A 22,943-nucleotide genomic window follows, 5' to 3' on the forward strand; every position below is an offset into this window, starting at 1 on the left:
GCTGAGAATATTACACACAGAGATGCATTGATTTACGATGTTTAGGGAATAGAGAGAATATGCCACGATAAGCAGACGCAAAGGGGCCGAACGACCAAAACAGGAATCCATTCCCGACGTCCCTCCGCACTCCACCGACGTCGCGTGACATCATTTGATTGACGTCGAACTGGGCCACAGAGAACGGCGATAGCGGCAGCGGCACCCAATTAGAATGCGGCGGAAGAGGCGGGTAGTTTGTGTCCGCTAGCTTGCGGGGAGCTGGGTGCTCAGGGCGTGTGCCGAGCGGAGCCGAGCCGAACCGGCGGTCGGGCGAAGGAGTGAACGATGACCCGTGAGTGGCGGAAGAAAGGCTCTCGACGGGTGGTGGGGGGCGGGCAGCGGCAGCGGCAGTCCTGGGTATTCAGTTATGGCCATGGTCTCCTTGCTAGGCGTTGGCCCCGGTGGAACAGCTGATTCTGCAGGGCCGAGACCGGGGGTGATGATTAACGGGCTTCCGCGGGATGGAGTAGAGGAGGCCTTGCCGAGTGCCGTTTCGACGTCGGCCTTTGGCGCCTCCTGCTGCCACGTAAACACAACTCGAACCCACCGAAGAGCATACAGTGGCTCATTAGGAGGGAAGAGGGGTGGGAGCTAAGTAAAGAAGAGGGACTGTGCTCCTGAAGGCTGTAGGTCAGATGGAGCTCACTGTCCTTCCAAAAGCCAATCGTTTACCTGTGGCTGGGCCTGGACTCAGTTAAGCTGTCACACTGTCAGTGTGGGACGTAATTAGCTTGCACCAAGTTGATGATGACCGTTCCTACAACAGAGCATTATAGCACAGTAATGCTCAATTGCAGTTGCATCACTATGTATTGTCTATTGGTCTTGGTTTGGGTTACCTACAATTGTCCTGGTATGGTGGATTCCTTTTCTTCCATGCCCCCTTGCCTGAAGTTGCCCAACTCTTAAAGTTTGTTGACCCAGAGAGGCAAAGTTGCAACCCTCATCATTGTAAACCCTGTGAGTAGATCAAATAAATATAGAATATAAATCCAGCTGTTAAAATGTTCTCAACTATAATTTGTGCTCCTAAATTTCAAACACACTATTTACATTTGAAAGCTGGATTCTGTTTGGGTGGTTTCTTTTGCCATAGCTGCTGCCTTTTGCTCAGGGGTAGACTAGTGGATGAATCTTCCACACTCTGAATTCTTATTGGTTAGTAGGTTAATTGGTCATTGTAAAATTTAAGTCACTTAGCGTTTTTTTAAAAAAAACTATGGACTTTGGAATGGAAATGAGGTTTGTTGTAAATATATAACCTGTAACAGATCAGTTGGGAGATACAATTTTATAATTTACATCTTGCTTCTTATCCAGTATTGATAAACATTTCAAATTTTACTGTAGATTGTTAATGGTGTTTATATTGATAGAGTTAAATTTACTAGTGCTGAATTAAATTGTCAGATGCCTATCCTTCTGTAAAAATACTAGATAAATGTAAATTAACCACTTCAAGCACAGACAGTGCTTAGTTTAATTCCAACATAAGCCACGGTAGCATCACGTTTAACACAATGCTATTACGGCTCAAATTCTGGCAACCTCTAAGAAAGTTTATACATTCTTCCCGTGAGCATGTGGGTGCTCCAATTTCCAAAGGCATATGGGATAGTAGGTTAATTGGTTGTAAATAGTCTGGTGGTTAGGCTAGGGTTAAATCAGTGGGTTGCTGGGTGAGAAGGCCTGCTCTGCACTGCATCTCCAAAATAAAAAAAAATAAAGCGAAGCAGTTTTATAGTGATGAAGTACTTGAAATATTGTATTGTGCTTTTCTAAACAAAGCAATCAGTGGACTTTGTGTATAACTTATCTCAAAAGTGGTGAATACAGTGATTCCAAATGGAATTACTGATAGTGAAAGTATAAAAGGAGCATCTTTCTTTGTGTAGGATAACAGTTGAAAGTTGAACTATATGATTTTGTTCATGAATCTGAATCTGCACCTATTCAAATAACACCAAATGTAAAATAAAAAGCAGTGTTGCAGTTAGAATTTCACTTTATCTGCTACCTGATTCAGTTTTGTGCAATATTTATTTTATTTGCTATTTGATATCAGGACAGTCAATTTCAAGTGACTAAGGTCCCCAGCACTTACGAGAAAAGCTTGTCCATGCTTACTCTGAAGCCACTTGAATGATCCATTTTCCGCGGAGGGAAAGAACTTTCTGTCACTCTGTTCTTGAATATAAATGAGTTCTGTTTTCAATCGTTAACAATTTGAAATAATTGTAGAATGGTCTATATGCAGCCAGTAAGCTGATTTCAGGGTCCCTTGCCTGCTGAAATGTTTGAATGTATGCTCAGCTCTAGGCCATTATAACTTCAAGCATTAAATGTAGGCTGTATTCATTACTCAATGGTTGACCATTTGGGGCATTTTGAAAACATAAGTGGTGTATACACTATAAATTGTTTAATTCTGGGATGAAAATATTGTCACAGTTTTAATCTGATTCATTTAAAGCTCTAGTGTTAAGCTTTAGCAACACACATCAAAGTTGCTGGTGAACGCAGCAGGCCAGGCAGCATCTCTAGGAAGAGGTGCAGTCGACGTTTCAGGCCGAGACCCTTCGTCAGGACGAACTGAAGGAAGAGTGAGTAAGGGATTTGAAAGTTGGAGGGGGAGATCCAAAATGATAGGAGAAGACAGGAGGGGGAGGGATAGAGCCAAGAGCTGGACAGGTGATAGGCAAAAGGGGATACGAGAGGATCATGGGACAGGAGGTCCGGGAAGAAAGACGGGGGGGGGGGGGACCCAGAGGATGGTCAAGAGGTATATTCAGAGGGACAGAGGGAGAAAAAGGAGAGTGAGAGAAAGAATGTGTGCATAAAAATAAGTAACAGATGGGGTACGAGGGGGAGGTGGGGCCTAGCGGAAGTTAGAGAAGTCGATGTTCATGCCATCAGGTTGGAGGCTACCCAGACGGAATATAAGGTGTTGTTCCTCCAACCTGAGTGTGGCTTCATCTTTACAGTAGAGGAGGCCATGGATAGACATGTCAGAATGGGAATGGGATGTGGAATTAAAATGTGTGGTCTCAACCCCCGTACCCCATCTGTTACTTATTTTTATGCACACATTCTTTCTCTCACTCTCCTTTTTCTCCCTCTGTCCCTCTGAATATACCTCTTGCCCATCCTCTGGGTTCCCCCCCCCCCCGGTCTTTCTTCCCGGACCTCCTGTTCCACGATCCTCTCGTATCCCCTTTTGCCAATCACCTGTCCAGCTCTTGGCTCTATCCCTCCCCCTCCTGTCTTCTCCTATCATTTTGGATCTCCCCCTCCCCCTCCAACTTTCAAATCCCTTACTCACTCTTCCTTCAGTTAGTCCTGACGAAGGGTCTCGACCTGAAACGTCGACTGCACCTCTTCCTACAGATGCTGCGTTCACCAGCAACTTTGATGTGTGTTGCTTGAATTTCCAGCATCTACAGAATTCCTGTTGTTAGTGTTAAGCTTTATTTCAGTTTCAGAAGTTTTGATGATTTTTGCATTCAATATTCCTCAATTAGCAGCTTAAGTCAATGTAAGGAGGATTGAAATAGTAGATGATGGGTACATTGAATATTAAATTGAGTCAATCTTGCTATTCTAAGAACTTGTTCCTAATTGCCTTAAATTCATCTTGAACCTTCTACACCGATGCATTCTAGTTTACTTCCATTGAATCCTATTTCTGCATTTGGAGTACTTGGTTAGTTTTCTGATCTTTTCCATATCCTATGCTAAATCTATGTTTATTATGATCCCTGCAATGGTTCATCTCTCAAACTATGTCCACTACTTCTGGGCTTCAGTGTGCTTTTTGAGAAGTTCTCTTGATAACTATTACTTTTTTTGTTACTAAGTTCAGTAGTTTGAGGTGCATACTTGGCATATGGAATTTTGTACAAATTGTCAACTTGAAAACTACATTCAAAAATCTGTGCATAAAATATACCAGCATTGGGTCATAATCTGTCTTGAGTATGCACGATAATTCAGCTAAAATCATTGATTGCATGCCTCAGTTCTGTTTCCCTGCCAGATCCCAATAAATCTTGCTTCCAGTAATCCATAGATCTTACCCTTGAATGTACTGTGGGCTTCCACTGACTCCTGGTGTACAATAAATCAATGAGATTTAGTAGAAACAATATGCCCTGTTTTCCTTGATATCGAACTTTGTGGCTCCACTTTTAGATCTATTACTTTTAGTATTAGGCTTATAGAGGGACTGTTCATTCCAACTCATTCACGCTGCCAAGTTGCCTAGCTGAGCTAATCAGAGGGCTTCTTCCCTTTCCTTTCCAGTGCTGGTGAGTGGCCTGGGCCTGAAATGTCAACTCTTTATTCTTTTCCATAGATTTAGCCTGACCTGAGCCTCCAGCATTTTGAGTGTGTTAGTCCAGTCACATTTGTCTGTGTTTGGCCCACATCTCTAAGCCCTTTCTATCCCTGTACCTGTCCAAATGTCATTTAAATATAATACCCATATCTACTTCTTCCTCTGGCAGCTCGTTCCACACACAGCCATAATTTTTGGGATGGCTATAGGAGGAGGGGAAAGGAAAATGGGAAAGTGATGAGTCGGAGGGGATTGCAGTAAGTACAGAAGGAACTAAAGATTTGAACTTAATTCAGTTACTACCAATTTTAAAAATCTTTTAAGCTACATAAGGTTTAACTGAATTTCTTGGGTATGTTGAGAGAATCAAAGTTAGCTTGTGTTCATCCTTGATCATGCATAATACTTACAATTAATTTTAAAAGACAAATCTGTTTCTAATAGTTACCTGACCTCATTTGACTGTTCAACACAAGCTCATAGCAAGAAATTACTACATTAGCCTTTGCCAGAAAAATAATACTTTATCATAGGTAAGAAATTTTATTTAAACATTGCTTGTTTCTGATGAGAGGCATCTTGGTCAAACCAGCTGTTTTACTTTGGGCAATATATGAAGTAAAAGTGTGCAGTAAATCAGAGTGGAGCTGATCTGCTTCCACTATCTGGGTTCTTCTGAGCTAAAGCTGGGACAAAAATGAACAAAACCTGCTTATGATAGAAACTTTAAAATAGTAAAAAAAAAACATTCAGAACTACTGGCCTCCTTTGGTTGTTTTAAGAAGCTGTCTTTGAATCAGTGACTGTCTTCTGGTTTTCTAACATTAATCGTCACTTAATGTAACATCCATTTTATATATATATATATGTGTGTGTGTATATATATATAAAAACAGAAGCAGATGAAGGCTATTCATTCCCTGTGCCTGGTCTGCCTTTCAATATAGGACTGATCATTTAATTTGCCTCCACTTCTCAGAACTAACCTTAATTGTTTGGTACCTTTTTATCTATAAAAAAATAATATTGGCTTTCTTGAATATACTTGGCAACTGTGTCCACAACCTTCCATGGAAAAGCATTTGAAACTTTCTCTCTCTCTGCCCTCCTGCATATGCTAAGATGAAAATCTTTGATCTAGGTACTCCACACGAGAGGCAGCATCATAGTTGCATCCACCCTGTCGGCTCCATAAAGTTCTTGTATGTTCCAGAAATGTTGCCACCCCAACTTTTAAGTCATTTTTGACGAATGGGGGTGGCCCAGTCAGTTTATTTTTAAAGCGCGCCCCCCCCTCCCCCCCCCCCCACTTGAGGATCAATCCAGGGAACCTTGATTTTACTGTATTGCAAATAAATCCTCCCTTGGGTAGGAATACCAGAGCTGTACATAATACCACAGGTGTGGTTTTGGATGCCTATGTAATTACAGTAAGATTCCTTGCTCTTGTATTCAAATTTTTTTGTAATAATATTTCCCTACAGTTCCTGACAAGGCAGAGGTCCTCCTTCAGCCAATTTAGCATATGTTGGCTCTTTTGGAGCACGCCCCATTAGTTCCCTTAACCCCGCCTCCCCCGCAGGGTATCTCTGGGATATAGGAGGGAACTAGAGCACTTTAGAATAACTACCACATAGTCACAAGGACAATGTTTTATTTGTTTGGCTTCCTAATTGTACTTGTATGTTAACTTGTAATTTTTATACAAGGACACAAACATCCCTCTAAACATCTCAGTCTCTAAAAATACATAGTCTAATCCTTCTAAAATTGACATGTGAATTTGAATTATTGCTGCAGTGTTAGAATCACAATGCAAATTTTGTGTTGGTGTATGGATGAGGGAAAAGGACAAGGTGGGATTTTGATCCATATACCAAACTAATGTCAGTTCTGGTTTCTGTGCACAGTTTATAAATGTTCTAAATGTTTTCATCATATTGGGTCATTGTGTCTCTGAAAGCATGGGGAAGAAACTTTTCTATTTGTTGTCCATCCTTCAGCAGAGCTTTTGTGATCTTAATTAAAATCTTAATGTGCAACTGCTATTTTTTAAAATACCTAAGATGATCAAACTTGGGCATTCACCTAGGACTTTTCCTTTCCTTAGGTGGTAATCAACGCGAACTTGCTCGCCAGAAAAATGCAAAGAAAGCAAGTGAGCAAAATAAGCGGAAAAGAAAGGACGATGGTTTATCTGCTGCAGCTAGAAAACAGAGGTAAACCAAACATAAATTTGTTAAAGAGTCAATCATCTGAACTAGAGAGGGATGTTCTTTCTGGCTTTCATAAGTTGGAGGCTGTTCACAAGAACAGAACAATTGAGTAAAATTGCTGCAAATGTATAGCAAGTCTGCTGGTTTTAGCCAGCTTAACATTTTAAATATGAATTAAACATTATACTGATTTTATGGGAAGATTGTATATTGGGCTAATTTAAGGAACCAGTGGAAATACTTACTAGCATGTGAATGGTATCTACTGTTTAAAATGTCTGGATGTGTTCATCACGTGTGCAGCATTTGCTGTTATGGCTTAGTTGAATTGGAGTTTGAATTGAACTGTCAGTCAAATTTTTGTGCATTCAGAGACAGGTCTAAATGGGAGCCTATTATCAGTGTTGGACTTTCTCATTAAGGCACTGTTTATAGCTCATTGTCTTAATCTGTACAATTGCACTGGCACAGTAAAAGATTATTCTAGCATTCTCAATGTATCTGAAGAATTTCTTATGATTTGTATTCTTGCAGGGATGCCCAAATAATGCAGCAAAAGCAAAAAGGAAATGATGGAAAAGCTGCCAGAGCTGAAGCAGGAACTTCAAACTAACCTGCATCTGTGATACCCTGCCCAACTTTCAAGGATGGGCGCATCTAACGAGCAATGCGGCTTTGTCTTCAAATATTGAACATAGTTAAAACATTGGGTTCCAGTACTTCAGAAAATTGCATTGTTGTATCTTTACTATTGGGTTATGCCATGTTTAATGCTGAAGGAAAGTATCTTGCTTACAGAGTTGTTACTTGATGCAGTGTTAGACCCTACGCTGTAGAGGAGCATTTTCTTCATGAGCATAATTCACTAGGGGTATTTCCAGTTTAAGCAGAAAAGGTGCTTGCATTTCGATTTGTGACCAGCCTTGTATTTTTGTATCAATGCTAACCCTTTAAATTCTGTTTTAATAAAGACAGCATTTAAGTTGACAAAGCTGGGTTTAAGCTGCTTGTCTTTAAGTTGCCTTTAAAGCTTTGCCATTCTTGAAGCATCTTTATTCTGCCTCAGTGATCCAAAGATGAAAGGAAAGCAGTTCAGGTTTCAGGTTATGTGGTATGATTGGTATTCATATGTTAGATGGTACGAAGAAATGTTTTATATGTTTTGCTTGGAACTCAGATCTTTAGCTGGGGGGGGGTTATCTTTAGTGAATAGGATTGGAGTAGTGAAGGTTGTAATGGGCAAAATTATTAGTAATGGGAGATTTGCCTTTTCATCTAAACTGCTTTTGGCATTGGGTATTTAGTGTGAGCTATTGCTACATTATACAATTCACTACATCAGTAGAACGGATTGACTGATTTATTATATGGGATTATTTATGGTCTCCAATTTATCCAAATGTAATATATTTAAGTCCAAAGAAGATCTGTAACCTGGAAATGAAGCAGCTGGGTGAGATAAATTGATTCAGATAACATCTCACTGATCTGAACTACAGTTAGGTCAGGTACATTAGAAATAACTTGTAAATTAGTTTGGATCCTGCACTAAAACGTTAATGCAAAGTGGGTGGGGGGGATCTCAATGGATGAACTTGGATTGAATAGATTTTACAAAACACTGTTCTGGGATTGATCTCCCTTTTTTTATTTTTGCCTACTATTGTGATACACTTGCTTTACTCTAGCAACAGTAAACAGCTTGGCAGTTACTTGCAAATTTCTTGCACTCTGCTGATTTTAGATTTAGCTGCAGTTGAGTTTGCAAATTTAATCCTCTGCCCCTTCCCCTTGAGGTAAATCAGTCGCTCAGTGCCCTGTGTATGCTAAAATTATAAAAGTGAATGCTGCTGGATATGACCAATAGTTTTGTTCTGTATTGTCACATCAACTGAACTGGGTCCATCATGGGATAGGAAACTGTGGTTGTTCTTTTCTTTGCCTCTAAATGTGGCTGTTGACTTAAAATTGAGCAGTACTATTGCTCCTTGATTCTTAATGCAGAGTGAGTAAATGGCTCTGCACTGAAATGTGAAGCACATCAAGTAAGTAAGTTGTGCAGTTCAATCACACATCAATCTTTTGATCAAACTGAAGGGGGGGAGGGGGTTTAGGGGAAGAGGATGAAAAGGGTGAACGGGAGATTTGGGTTTAACTTGTTTTCCTTGCTGCTCTGTTTTATTGTTACCTGACAAACTTTACTTATTTATAAGTGTATATTAAAAAAAACTTTTCTATATTTTATGCATTTGCTGACTTTAATTCAAGGTACTGTCACCCTTTGGACTGAGAGGTACAAGGTCAGACTAGCAGCCTGCTGGAATTGGCTAAATAGCCTCATGACATACTTGAAAATTGTCTTTGTATAGTGTCCTAATCATTTTTGAAACCTGGATGTTGATGAGTGTCACATGTTCAGTGACTGTTAATGAATTGCTGGATAAACGATCTTCAAAGGATTATTAGACATTGCTCATAAAATGGTACGGAACAACTTTTCGTTCTGTGCCAAGAAGTGTTTCTGCAGCGTGTCTAGCTGACTGACTAAAAATAGAGTTGAAGTGTATCTTCCTTCTCAAAAACAAATGGAGTATGTTCTCTGATTAAAACAGACCATACATCCCTATTAGCAAAACCTCTTGTTGGTTCTAGTGAAGTGTCAATGCCGAAAGAAGAAACAGCTGAAAGCAATTGGTTGGATGATTACTTATCACTTTGCTTCTGACCAGTTATTTTAATCTGCCAGTGAATAACAAGAGTTTTGGCAAATATTCCAAACACCTGATTGTGGTACGTGGCTGATACTAAAGACCAGTGCTGATCAACTGGCTGTAGTGTTCACCAATATTTTTAAACTCTCACTTTGGCAGTCTGGGGTACTCACCTGCTTCAAACAGGTTTCAATTATACTGGTACCTTGGAAGAACACAGACATCCACTGTGATGAAGAGCTTTCAGAGGCTGGTGATGAAACATATCAACTCCTTCCTGAAAAGTGACTTGGATCTGCTAACATTTGCCTACTTGGACAACAGGTCCACAGCCGTTGCCATTTCATTGGCTCTTCACTCAACCCCAAAATATCTGGATAACAAAACTTCTGGACATAAGACTTTTTAATCAACTGCAACTCAGCATTTAACACCATCATCCCTGATCAATAAGCTTCAAGAAAAATACCTTGTGCAGTTGGACCCTCTATTTTCTCGCTTGCAGACCCCAGTCAGTTTGAATTGGCAACAATATCTCTTCCATAAGCTCCATCAGTACAAGTATACCACAAGGCTATGTGCTTAGCCACCTGCTCTACTCACTTTATACTTTTGACTTTGTGATTAAGCACAGCTGCAATGCCATATATAAAGCTTGCTGATGACACTGCTCTTGTAAGCTGAATCAGAGATGACGAATCAGCAGATAGGAGGAAGATTGAAAATCTGGCTGAGTGGTGCCACAACAACCTCTTACTCGATGGCAGCGTGACCAAGGAGCTGATTATTGATTTCAAGAGGAGGAATCCAGAGGTCCATGAGCAAGACCTCATTGGAGGATCAGAGGTGGCAAGGGTCAACAACTTTAAATTCTTCAATGTTATTTCAGACGACCTACCCTGGGGCCCAGCACATAAAGTGCAATTACAAAGAAAGCACAATGATGTTTGTACTTAGAAGTTTGCGACAATTTGGCATGACATCTAAAACTTCGACAAACTTCTATAAATTTGTGTTGAACTGGTATTGACTGGTTGCATCATGGCCTGGTATGGAAACACCAATGCTGTTGAATGGAAGATTGCACAAAATGTAATGGATACAACACAGCCAATCATGGGTAAAGCCCTCCCTACCACTGTGCACATGTATGCAGAGTGCTGTCACAGGTATGCAGAGTGCTGTCACAGGAATGCATCATCAGGGACTCTCACCACCCAGGCCATATTCTCCGCTGCCATCAAGAAGGTACAGGAGCCTCGGAGCTTGCAGCACCAAGTACAAAGAACAGTTATTACCCCTCAGCCATCAAGGAATCAGAAGGAATAACTTCATTCAACCTCACTGCCCTCATCACTGAACTGTTCCCACAATCTTTGGACTTGCTTTCAAGGACTCTTCATCTCATGTTCTCAATATTTATTGCTTATTTATTATTGTTTTTTCTCTTTTGTACTTGCACAGTTGATGTTCTTTGCACATTGTTTGTCCATCCTGTTGGATGTGATCTTTCATTGATTCTACTGTTTCCTGGATTTACTGTGTATGCTGGCATGAAAACTAATCTCAGGGTTCCATATGGTGACACATGTACTTTGATAATAAATATACTTTGAACTTTCAACACACTTTACTGAACCTTCTAAGTTTGTCTTTTCTGAGAGCAAGACATGGCAGCTTACTGATCTGCAGAATATTAGAAGGATAATTTTTTTTATTGAAACAAGCTTTAAAATTGAAGCCTGAGTTTTAAATGGTTAATTTGTCAATTGTTGAAACATCCCATCTTCTACATTCCACCATGGGATATTTTTCACAGCATAAAGTGCTAAACAAAAAAGGTTCTTTTACTGTTTTGTAAATCCTAAAATTTCAATTACTGCATTAATTTTGGTTTGCTCATTCTCCCCATTCAGTTGTTTTTGAATAACAGAAATTTAATGTTCATCTGGCATCCCAAATTGTTTGACCTGCTGGATATTTGTACTACTTGGTTTTAAACAAGCTTGGTCTAGAAATAGCACTACTGCTGTGATTTCATGTGATGCAAGTACTAAATCAAAAACAAACACTAGAAATAAGTTGCTATTGGAGTTTGATTTAAGCTGTCCAGGATAATACCCATCTTCTGTTATGTAGAATACTTTTTCCATTCTGGTGAGTTTTTAAAAGTAGAAACTTCCATTTATTCAACATCTTTTGACCTGCTTGTCTCAGGTCATTTGAGAGCCACTGTTCAAATCATCTATATACCACTGGAACATAAGGCATGGATTTTAGTGCTGCAATCCTAAATGGGAGTTGGACCCAGTCACTTGTATTACAGCTAACTAAGGAAAAGATCATAAGACATTTTACCATGAATAAAAATAAATTGGCATCAATCAAGTATGAAAAGTATTAATCTTATCACCCTTGATGTTGATCCTAACTCATAGCTACAGTCTAATGAAATAAATCCATTCTAATTATTATGTGAACTGAAAATTTGAGGATAAAACCTGACTGGACACATACTTGCAAACAATTTAATTTGTGCTAGAATTGGACTTTTACAATAGCATACATGTTCTGGCCAGGTTGGTACTGGTGTATGGGTATGCTTACTTCAATGCTTGGCAGATATGTCACTTGATCTTGCATTTAATATAATTTTGCCATTGGATAACTCAATCTGTAGTTCACAGTTAAGAGTAAAATGACTGAAGAGATTTTCAGTGTAGGACTTGTTCCCATTCCTACAAAAGTAATTATTTAGACACAGCTCTACATTAAAAAAAAATCATGATTTAAGATGCATCATAATTTTCTATAATTTTTCATATCAACATTTTCTCCTCACTACATTGCACTGTTCCTATCCTGGATTCTGACTATGCTGAAGTGACATGTTAGAGTTGTGACACATTACCTGCTGTGCTTATTAAAATTTATTTAGTCTTTTTAAACTGCCACCTTTACCCTGTCTTCACCAAGTCAATACTCTGCACTTGCAGGATACTTCTAGTTGGAGCCAAAGAGCTTTAATACATAAAATGCCAGACTTCAGTTAAGCAGTTCTAACTGGCTGCTGAATTACTTGGAAGATGAAGTGGCCAAGAAGTTAGTCATCTGGAAAAGCTATGGTGGGAAAGCCAAGAAGGTAAGGGGCTTCAGACATTTTAACTAATGGGAAGGAGCTCAAGCTTCTCAAGGGACTTGCTGGAGCACAGTTGCTTGCGGAAACTGAGCTACTGTTATCACTGAGACTTGGGCAAAGTATTGAGCAGGCAGGAGAAAGTAAATGTACAAAATTGCAAGTGATAGTGTGTAATTAAGAGTCATACTTATAAAACAGAAATGTTCTTCGGTCCATGACCATTTTGATCTTTAGCCACCTGCACCATCTTTGGTCTAGAGCTGTATCCTCCTTTCTTGTCTATTTAAGTGCCTATCTAAATGTCTGTCAAATATAGTGATTCTATCTGATTCCACCATCACCAAATGCTAGGTATCAATTATCTTGTATAAAGTGATTATCTTAAAAATCCTCTTGCCTGTAAACATTATAGTTAGAAGAAAAAGTTCATGAGCCCTTTGAAATTACCTGGTTTTCTGCATTAATTATTTACAAAATGTGGTCAGATCTTCATCTAAGTCACAATAATAGACAAACACAATCTGCCTAATCTGGTGACACACATGCAATTGTACTTCTCAGTACACTATTTAAATAATCAGTCTAGGTTCAAAAAAGACGTGTGAACCTCTAGGGTAATGCCTTCCACAAAAGCTATTTTGTGTCAGGTGTTCCAAACAATAAGGTGAAATTGGAGGCGTGGGTTAGAGAGGTGCCCTGCCCTGTGAAAAGACACAACGTCAGGTTACTGACAAAGCCTGCTCTTCTCAAGAAGGATCAGTTTACATGCACCAGTCCTTGATCAAAACAACTTTCAGAAGACCTTAGAAGGAAATTTGGAGAGGTGCATGAAGGTGGAAAAGGCTACAAAAGCACTTCTAAAGAGCAAACTTCATCAGTTCACAGTAAAAGAAATTGTCTACAAATGGAGGAAATTTAGTACTCCATAGGAGCAGGCATCCTGCAAAATCACATCAAGAGCACAATGGGCAAAGCTGAAGGTGAAGAAGAACCCCAAGGGTAATAGTAGCAAAAGACCTGCCAGAATCTCTAGAACTTGCTAAAGTCTCTGTTCATGTGCCCACTTAAAGAAAAACACTGAACAAGAATGGAGTTCATGGAAGGGTGCCACAGAGGAAACCACTGTTATCCGAAAAAAACCCATTGCTGCAAGTCTCAAGTTTGCACGGATGGGACAAAAGTTGGAACTTTTTGGCAAAAATGCACACCAATATGTTTGGAGGGAAAGGGGCACTGCACACCCACACTAAGACCTCATCCCAACTGTTAAAGTATGGTGGAAGGAGCATCATGCTTTGGGGCTGTTTTGCTGCCTCGGCCTGGACAGCCTGCAGTGTTGAGGAAACAATGAATTCAAAATTGTATCAAGACATTTTACAGAAGAATGTCAGGGTAGTGGTCCGTCACCTGAAGCTTAATAGAAGTTGGATGATACAAAAAGAATGATCCAAAACACGAGTAAATCAACAACACAATGTTTTTTTAAAAAATGAAGAAAATTTGTGGTTTGGAATGATCAAGTCAGAATCCAGACCTTAACTCAATTGAGATGCTGTGGCCTGACCTGAGGAGGGTTGTTCATGCAAGGTATCCCGGAAATATTGATGAACTGAAACTTTTGTATGAAGGCATGGTCTAAAATTCCTCCTCAGTTGTGCAAGTCTGATCAGCGTTTATTGTTGCTAAAGGAAGTTCTACCAGTTATTAAATACAAGGATTCACATACTTTTTTTCAGCCTGGACTGAATGATTAAACAATGTATTCAATAAAGACATGAAAAATATAATTGTTATTAGTTTTGGCAGATTGTTTATCTGTTTTTGTGACTTAGATGAAGATCAGACCACATTTTGAGTAATTAATGCAAAAAAACAGTTGGTTGCAAAGGTTTCACAAACTTTTTCTTGTAACTGTATGTCCTGTTTTGATATCCTAGCCATTGGGGAAAATTTTCTACCTGTACTCCTATTACACCTCGGATTTCAACTACTGCACAGAGTCTTGTCATCTTCAGAAGTTTTCTGATGACTCTGCCATAGTTGGATGCATCAGCAAGGGAGATGAGGCTGAGTACAGGGCTACGGTAGGAAACTTTGTCACATGGTGTGAGCAGAATTATCTGCAGCTTAATATGAAAAAGACTAAGGAGCTGGTGGTAGACCTGAGGAGGGCTAAGGTACCGGTGACCCCTGTTTCCATCCAGGGAGTCCGTGTGGACATGGTGGAGGATTACAAATACCGGAGGATACGAATTGACAATAAACTGGACTGGTCAAAGAACACTGAGGCTGTCTACAAGAAGGGTCAGAGCCGTCTCTATTTCCTGAGACTGAGGTCCTTTAACTCTGTCCGACGATGCTGAGGATGTTCTACGAGTCTGAGGTGGCCAGTGCGATCATGTTTGCTGTTGTGTGCTGGGGTAGCAGATACCAACAGGATCAACAAACTCATTCGTAAGGCCAGTGATGTTGTGGGGATGGAACTGGACTATCTGATGGTGGTGTCTGAAAAGAGGATGCTGTCCAAGTTGCATGCCATCTTGGACAATGTCTCCCATCCACTACATAATGGACTGGTTGGATACAGGAGTACATTCAGCCAGAGACTCATTCCACCGAAATACAACACTGAGCGTCATAGGAAGTTATTCTTGCCTGTGGCCATCAAACTTTACAACTCCTCCCTTGGAGGGTCAGTCACCCTGAGCCAATAGACTGGTCCTGGACTTATTTCCTGGCATAATTTACATATTACTATTTAATTATTTATAGTTTTATTACTATTTAATTATTTATGGTGTAACTGTAACAAAAACCAATTCCCCCGGGATCAATAAAGTATGACTATGACTATTATTTTGTTTGCCTTTCAGGTTGCCACATAGCCATCTTTTACTCCTGGGAAAACAAGCCCAGTTAATCCACTTACCCCATAATTCTAGTCCTCCAATCCTGGCAACATCTTTTTAACTCTCCTTTGCACTCTCCAGCACAAGTACCAGAACTACAAGCAACTACTCCAAATGTAGCCCAAACAGTCTTGTGTAAATATGCAACATTCCAGCTTAATTCTGTACCTGACCTATGAAAGAAAACATCCATATGTAGTCTTCATCCTGTTGCTACTTTCAGGAAAACATAGACTTCAATCCCAAGACCCCTTAGTTCATTAACTTTCCTTTGTGCCTTACCACTTTCTCGATATCTGACCCCAGTTCGACTCATGGTGGGATAAAATATAATCATCAAAAGAATCATTACTATCACCTAGCTAATGTTGGATCTAATTAGTTCATCTTTGATCCCATGTGCTTTAATCTTTTGGATCAGCTACCATTTAGGACCTTGGCAAGGTACTTGACAAAGTTCCCATATATTGTCTATTGGCCTGTCCTTGATTTTTTTAAAGTTAACTCAAAAGAAAACATACAAATCAGGCAAGGGTTCCCTTGCATAAAAGCATATTGATAATCCTTGTTCAGCTTCTTCCTTTCCAAATGTACTTAAGGTAAATTATTGGAGAAAATCCTACAAAAGATGAAAGTCTCACCATCCTGTAGTTATCTGCTTTATCCCAGCTTCTCTAAAAGAAATATTAATTATCTAGTCTTGTCACCTCACCTGTGCTCATGACAATGTTACAAAAAAAATCTGTAGGTTCCCTTGCTTCTTTAGCAACCTGGAATAGATCTTGGCTGGCTCTGGGATTTATTAATATCTATCACAAATGAGAGACTTCAGGTGTTGGAAATCTGGAACAACACACACAAAAAAAAGTGGAGGAACTCAATAGATCAAAAAGTGTCAGATCTTTGAACAGGCAGCTATTTTAATTCTACTTCTCATTCCCAAGTTGAATTCTGTTTATGGCAAAATTTACTCGCTCCCTCCCTCCCTCTCATCCATCCTCCCTATGGCCAGGTAAGGATTGGAGGAGGAGCAACTCTTGATGGCCTCCAACCTGATGGCATCAACATCAATTTCTGTAACTTGTACTAACCACCTATTAACCACTCCCTTCTAGCCCTTTCATTTGTCTCTTTCCCCTGCCCTGCCCACTATCTAGAGTACTGGTTCCCCACCTTCCCTTTATCCCATGGTCTGTCCTGTCAGATTCTTCCTTGGGCCTTTTGCCTCTTCTACCTATGACCTCCCACCTCTCACATCATTTCGCCCCCCCAACCTTACCTTCTCCCCTCACCTGGATTTACCTGTTGCCCAGTAGTTTGTTCCTCCCCTCTTTTTGTACAGGGATCTGCCCTCTTTCTTTCCAGTCCTGATAGGGTCTTGGCCCAAAGTGTCAACCTTTAGCTTCCCTCCATAGATGTTGCCTGACCTGCAGAATTCCTGTTTTATTGCTCCATAACATCAAATATGTTTTCTCCTCAATGCTAACTAGCTCCAGATTATCTAAGTACCAGTCTATGAACATAATTTTCCAGGTCTTCCATTTAGGTGAATTTCATTGCAGTATTCGTTTTGGACTTAACATTGCTGAGCTCCACACTAGATTGCCTGTGTGCTCCTAAGGGTGTGTCCCTGAGATTGCTAAGAATGGTTTCTAAGAGTACTACACTTGCCCTGGCTACCTAATGTTCCTGATATTTAAATTTGCTTAGAAAGGATTTTCCATAGCTCTCTTTTTTTGCCCTCCTAATTTGTTCTTTTGCACTACATTCCTGGGTATCAAGATCTCCGAGGATCTAACTGGGTCCTAGCATATTGATGTAGTCATAAAGAAGGCAAGACAGCGGCTATACTTTATTAGAGTTTGAAGCGATTTGGCATGTTAACAAATACGCTCAAAAACTTCTATAGTTGCTCTGTGGAGAGCGTTCTGACAGGCTGCATCACTGTCTGGTATGGAGAGGCTACTGCACAAGACCGAAAGAAGCTGCAGAAGGTTGTAAATCCAATCAGCTCCATCTTGGGTACTAGCCTACAAGGTATCCAGGATATCTCTAAGGAGCAGTGTCTCAAAGGCAGCGTCTATTGTTAAGGACCTCCAGCACCCAGGGCATACCCTTTTCTCACTGTTACCATCAGGTAGGAGGTACAGAATCCTGAAAGGGCACACACTCAGCGATTCAGGAACAGCTTCTTCCCCTCTGCCATCTGATTCCTAAATGGAATTTGAAGCTTTGGACACTACCTCACTTTTTTAATATGCAGTATTTCTGTTTTTTGCACATTTTTAAAAAAAATAATCTGTTCAATATACGTAATTGATTTGCTTGTTTATTATGTTTTTATTTATTTATTTTTCTCTCTTCTAGATTATGTACTGCATTGAACTGCTGCTGCTAAGTTAACAAATTTCACATCACATGCCGGTGATAATAAATCTGATTCTGACATTCTTCAAGAAACTCCCTTGATCCCACTTGTTTGTATGTGCCACATGTTTTTTAATCTTGCCATCACTGTCTTTCATTACAACCAGAATATTTTGTCCAGGTCCTCTGTTCAGCTGTAGTTTTATCTACACACATTTGCTTCCGTTCTCCTTTCACCAGGTCCCCTCAAGCTATTGAAATCAGTTTTCTCCCAATTCATCTTGTCTCCTGACATAACGATCTAGAAAGTTTCAGAATTATGGTTAGTTCCAGTGTTTCTTCCCCCACCCCACTGACACTTCCATATCCTATTTAATGTTCTAAATCAGAATTGAGTCCTGTCTCCAAGTAGGACTCTCTTTTGTCTCAAATCCTCCTTGGATGCACTGAACAAATTCTGCTGTATCAAAGCCTTTGCACCAGGATAATTCCTGTGAATCTGAGAAAGTTAAAATCCCTGGATATAATAACCAGAATTTTTTTGCCTCTTTCTGCATTCTGCTCACATATCTGTTCCTCTAATTCCTGCTGACTGTTGGGAGGTCCAGAGTATAATTCCAGCAAAATAATTGCCCATGTCTTATTCCAAATTTCTACTTGTATGGCCTCTTTGGGCAACCCTCTATGTTATCCTAAGTTTTGTTATGTTCTCCTTGATCAGTAGTACAACACACCTCATTTTTACATTCCTCTTTGTCATGTCTGAAACTTGTATATCCCAGAACATTAAGCTACTAAAACTACCCTTCCCTCAGCCATGTTTCTGTGAATGCAACAACATCAAACTTCGGAATACCAATCCATGATCTAAGCACATCTCATTTACCTATGAGGCTCTTTGCATAAATTAAGTGCAGTTGAGCCTGTCATCCCTCCCATGCTCCCTGACCTGATTTGGTCTGCTTTGCCCACAGGACTTGCTTGATTTATCCTCTCGCATTTTTCTCCCCATTTGCTGCACTGCTACCATGTTTCCCACTCTGCCAAAGTTGTTTTTACCACCTTGAGTAATGGGTATCAACTTCCTAACAACAATTGGTCTCCAATTTAGATCATTAGGCAGGTTTTATTTAGCCTAAAAGTGATGCCAATGATCTAGGTATTTAAAGTCCCTGTGCATTACCTCTTATTATATGTTTGTCTATCCATTTTCTCACCTCTTTAGCATAGGGTGTAAGCCTGAGATTATACCTGAGAAGTCCTGCTTTTTTAACTTTCTGCTTAAGTCCCCAAACTCACTTTGCAGGACCTTGTCCCTCTTTCTACTTGTGTTGTGAGTACAACACGTGCTTTGGCTTCTGGCTGCTCTTCTCCTTTCTGAGTGTTCTGTACTTAATCTAAGACATCTGTGGTCCTGGTTCCACGGAGACAAAATGCCATTCTGAGTCTTGCTCTCAGTTGCAGAAGTACCTTTCTATACCCTTAGCTATGAATCTGCCACCACTACTGCTCTCTTTACTTATCCTCCTCCTGCTGTGCATCTGAGGTCAATTACTGTAATTGCTCTCTGAAAGTCCAGTCCCTCAACAGTACCCAAAACGTACACCTGTCTGAGAGGGGAATGGATGTAAGGGACTACCAAAACAGCACAACTGGGGATCACCACCTGTATTTAGTCAATCAATTATTGATATTTGCAATTTTATTAAATTACCTTTCTGTCACTGTGTGGTTTTGGATATTCAAAAATTTTACACCTGTCTCATTGCAAGCTAATCATGGCAATTCACAGACTTGGCATCGCATTGATTGTGAGTTGAGTTTCAGGTATAATCTGTGCAACAGAGACCATCGATGTCCATTCCTGTAATGTAACTTCCGTTCACTTGTTGGTAAAATCCTGTCACATTTTAGTTACCTCTAGATTCAGTTATTCTACTGCACTCTTGTTCATTCTGTAAACATGCGATCATTCAGCTTCACTGCACAAGTGTCTTTCAACCTGTACTTGTATGCTTGCTGACCAAACTGGACCACAATTTAGCGACTATTTTATTTTAAAGTTTTCATACTTGCTTTAAAATTGTCTTGTTCATTCCTGTTCTCTGTTGGCCCCATAGCAAACTCTCATATCTCGGGGTACTCATCCTGTTTTCTACAGTTCCACCTACCTGCCTTTAGATGCTGAAGACTTGAATTCTGTGATTCCCTTTATGTTAAAAAAAAATTCTTAATAGTTCACCTTTTGTCAGTTCTCATGTATTGGTTTACTATCGTCACATGTACTGTGATACAGTGAAAAGCTTTTGATTTTTAAAGCCATCAAGGTGGATTGTGCTCTGTGTAATTACACTGAGGACATTTTTTTAAAGTACAGAGCATGTTGAAGACAAAGTGCAAGAGCAGCAATACTTAAAATATAATTGTTCTTTAAATGTAGGAGAGGACTGTTCAAGACCCTGCTAACAGTGGGATTGAAGCTGTCCTTGAGTCTGTTGGTAGGCCTTGGGTTTTTACAGTACATCTTCTACCAGGTGGGAGAGGGGAGAAGAGAAAATGATCAGCATGGGAGGGATCCAATGTTGGCTACTCAACAGAGGGGAGGTAAGTTTCCACGTGCTGGACTGGATTGCTTCATATCTCATTAGAATTTGTGTGATCTTGGGCAAAGCAGCTGACATACCAAGCTGTGAAGCATCTGGATATAATGCTTTCAAAGTAAATCTGTAAAAATTGGGAATTGCTGAATTTCTGCACCCTTCTGAGGAAGGCAGAGCATTAGTGGCTCTCTTGGTTGTAGCATTAACATGGCTGGACCAGCACTGAAGGCTCTCAACCAATACGTTGATGCAATCATGAAAGAGGCATGAAATGCCTACTTCATAAGGCGTTTGATGAGATTTGAGATGTCACCAAAGACTCCTGTAAATGTCCATATGTACAGTGATTGCACCGCAACCTGGTATGGAGGTTCCATTGCACAGGATTACAAGGGGCTGCAGAAGGTTGTGGACTCAGCTAGCTCATTCATGGGCCTCCAAGCTCCCACCCCACCATTAAGGACATCTTGGAGGCAGTGGTTCAAGAAGGTAGCATCCATCACAAAGCACCCTCCCCATCTGGGACATGCCCACTTCTCATTACTACCTTTGTGAAGAAGATACAAGAGCCTGAAGACTCTAATTCAGAAACAGCTTCTTCCTCAGTCAGATTTCCAAACAGTCCATGAATGCTACCTCATCATTCCTTGTTCTTGCACTACTTATTCATTTAGTAATTTTGTCTTTGCATTGTATTGCTGCCACAACAAATTTTAGGACAGTGATGATGAACCTCATTCTGATCTCTTCAATCTTCCATCTTCCTCCCATCCTTCCTCCCTCCTTCCCGTTCTCCCTCCCTCCAATTGCAAAGAATCGCATATACTCAACCCAATGTATAATCAACATATTTCATGTCCTCCTCACTCTTAAATAGATAAATCTCAATTTTACTATTAAGATGGCATTATTAATACTAATTCTCTCATTTGAATTTGATTTGTATTAGTCTTGTATTGGCTTAATATTATGTATTCAAAAATGGTTATGACCTAGCACTGAGCTAATCCCTGCTGGGTCCAGTTCAATAAATTAACTGTTAGAAGAATTTTCATATGAAATCCTGTATCAAGTCTCCAGAAACTTATTACTTATTTTCTGTCCATCTTTTTGAATGTATGCTGCCCAATATTTTGGGGTGATTTATCTATTCAAGTAACACCGTGGTTATTTTGATTTTCTTAATCTATTTGGTCTGAACAAAATGGTTCCTCACAGTCACACAAGATGTATAATACAGAAACAAATCCTTCCACTTAGTTGGAGCCTGTTAACCCTAGCCCATTATTGTGACCTTCTGTTTCTTTATCTCTGGTGTACTTGAATAAAATGGAAAAAAGTAAACATTTCACTATAGCTAACTATTTTCTATATTCAGAGGATTTGCTTTAGTCCTTGTAGTAATTATCCAGCTTCCTTTTATTAGCTGATAGGTTGCATTTCCTTTGCATCTAATATCAAAGATTCACCTGGGTTCTTCCTATTCCTAAGTCTACATGCTTTGTTCGTAAAGCTCCAGAACATACTAGGTGCAGTGACCCTTTTGTGCCAGTAGGCGGAACCAAATCAGCCTATTTTCCTTCATATTTCCTGACATGGGTGTTAGTGATCATTTATTGTCCATTTATCATATGGTAGCAATAAAATTACCTCCCTAAATTCTTCCTGTCCTAAAGTGCTGTTGGATATGGTGTTTATGTTTAGACCTAGAGATGAAGAAGAAATGGGAATATTATTCCAAATCAGTATGGTTTGAGGGCATCCTGTAGAAGGTGGTGTTCCAATATGCCTGCTGCCCTTTGTTTTGGTGAGAGGTCAGTAGACTGGGTTGTGTGTCAAAGTAGCCTTTGGGTGACGTCACTCACTGCCAGTTACCCAGTCTCTGACTTGCTTCTATAGCTCTGGTATTTGCAGCTGATCAGATTATGATCTGTTCTGACCCCCCCCCCCAGGCCTTTACTAATGGGGGAACTCAGCAATGATAACATTTGAATATCAAGGGTAGGTGGCTAAGATTCTCTAGTTCATAGGGGATGTTGTCATTACCACAGTAGTAATATGCAATTGCCTGGCTCTTGTGCTCAAATACTCTGTGCTTCCTACATGCAGGCTTTGGTTATTTGAGTTGCTGAGGCATCACAAATATGTAAAATTACCCACTCGAAGGGGCCTATTCCATGTTGTTTTTCAATCAAAATCCATCAATAAACTCTCTGTGCCGGATCAGCTAAGTCAGCTGTCTGTTACCAAAAAGCTCTTGTGCTTTGTTATGGTTAGAGGCTTAGAGAACCCATACATGTAACTTGCAGTCAATAAGATCAAACAAGAAGCATCAGGAGCCTTATCCTACATACAAACTTTTGTTAATGTCTTGTTGGAAGATATGGGGCAGAGAAGAATGACATTACAGTTAAAGTCATTGGGGTACAGGTAAAAACTGAGCTGAATGTTCAGCACAATGTTACAGTTCAAAGGGAATACTTGGCTGGGAGTTACTGATTTCTTGGAAGTGATGCTTAAAAATTATGGTTCACAAACTAGGTGCTGCCCCATGAGCACCAGCAGCGAGCAGACTCCAAAATCCATTTCATTCCCCTGCTGCTGGAAGTGAAGCTGGAGATTA

At 40.0% G+C, this 22,943-nt stretch overlaps 1 protein-coding gene across 1 annotated transcript; it reads left to right on the top strand.

Moving 5' to 3' along the window:
- The first annotated feature begins 227 nt into the window (after nt 1-227).
- LOC140209800 (small EDRK-rich factor 2-like) lies at nt 228-7,585 on the top strand. Its single transcript, XM_072278292.1, has 3 exons — nt 228-334; nt 6,489-6,597; nt 7,129-7,585. Exons 1-3 carry the CDS (start codon nt 328-330, stop codon nt 7,205-7,207), a joined length of 195 nt encoding a protein of 64 aa, XP_072134393.1. The 5' UTR covers nt 228-327; the 3' UTR covers nt 7,208-7,585.
- Nucleotides 7,586-22,943: the final 15,358 nt, after the last annotated feature.

The sequence above is a fragment of the Mobula birostris genome, chromosome 14, assembly GCF_030028105.1.
Source record: "Mobula birostris isolate sMobBir1 chromosome 14, sMobBir1.hap1, whole genome shotgun sequence".
In the NCBI taxonomy this organism is placed as follows: domain Eukaryota; kingdom Metazoa; phylum Chordata; class Chondrichthyes; order Myliobatiformes; family Myliobatidae; genus Mobula; species Mobula birostris.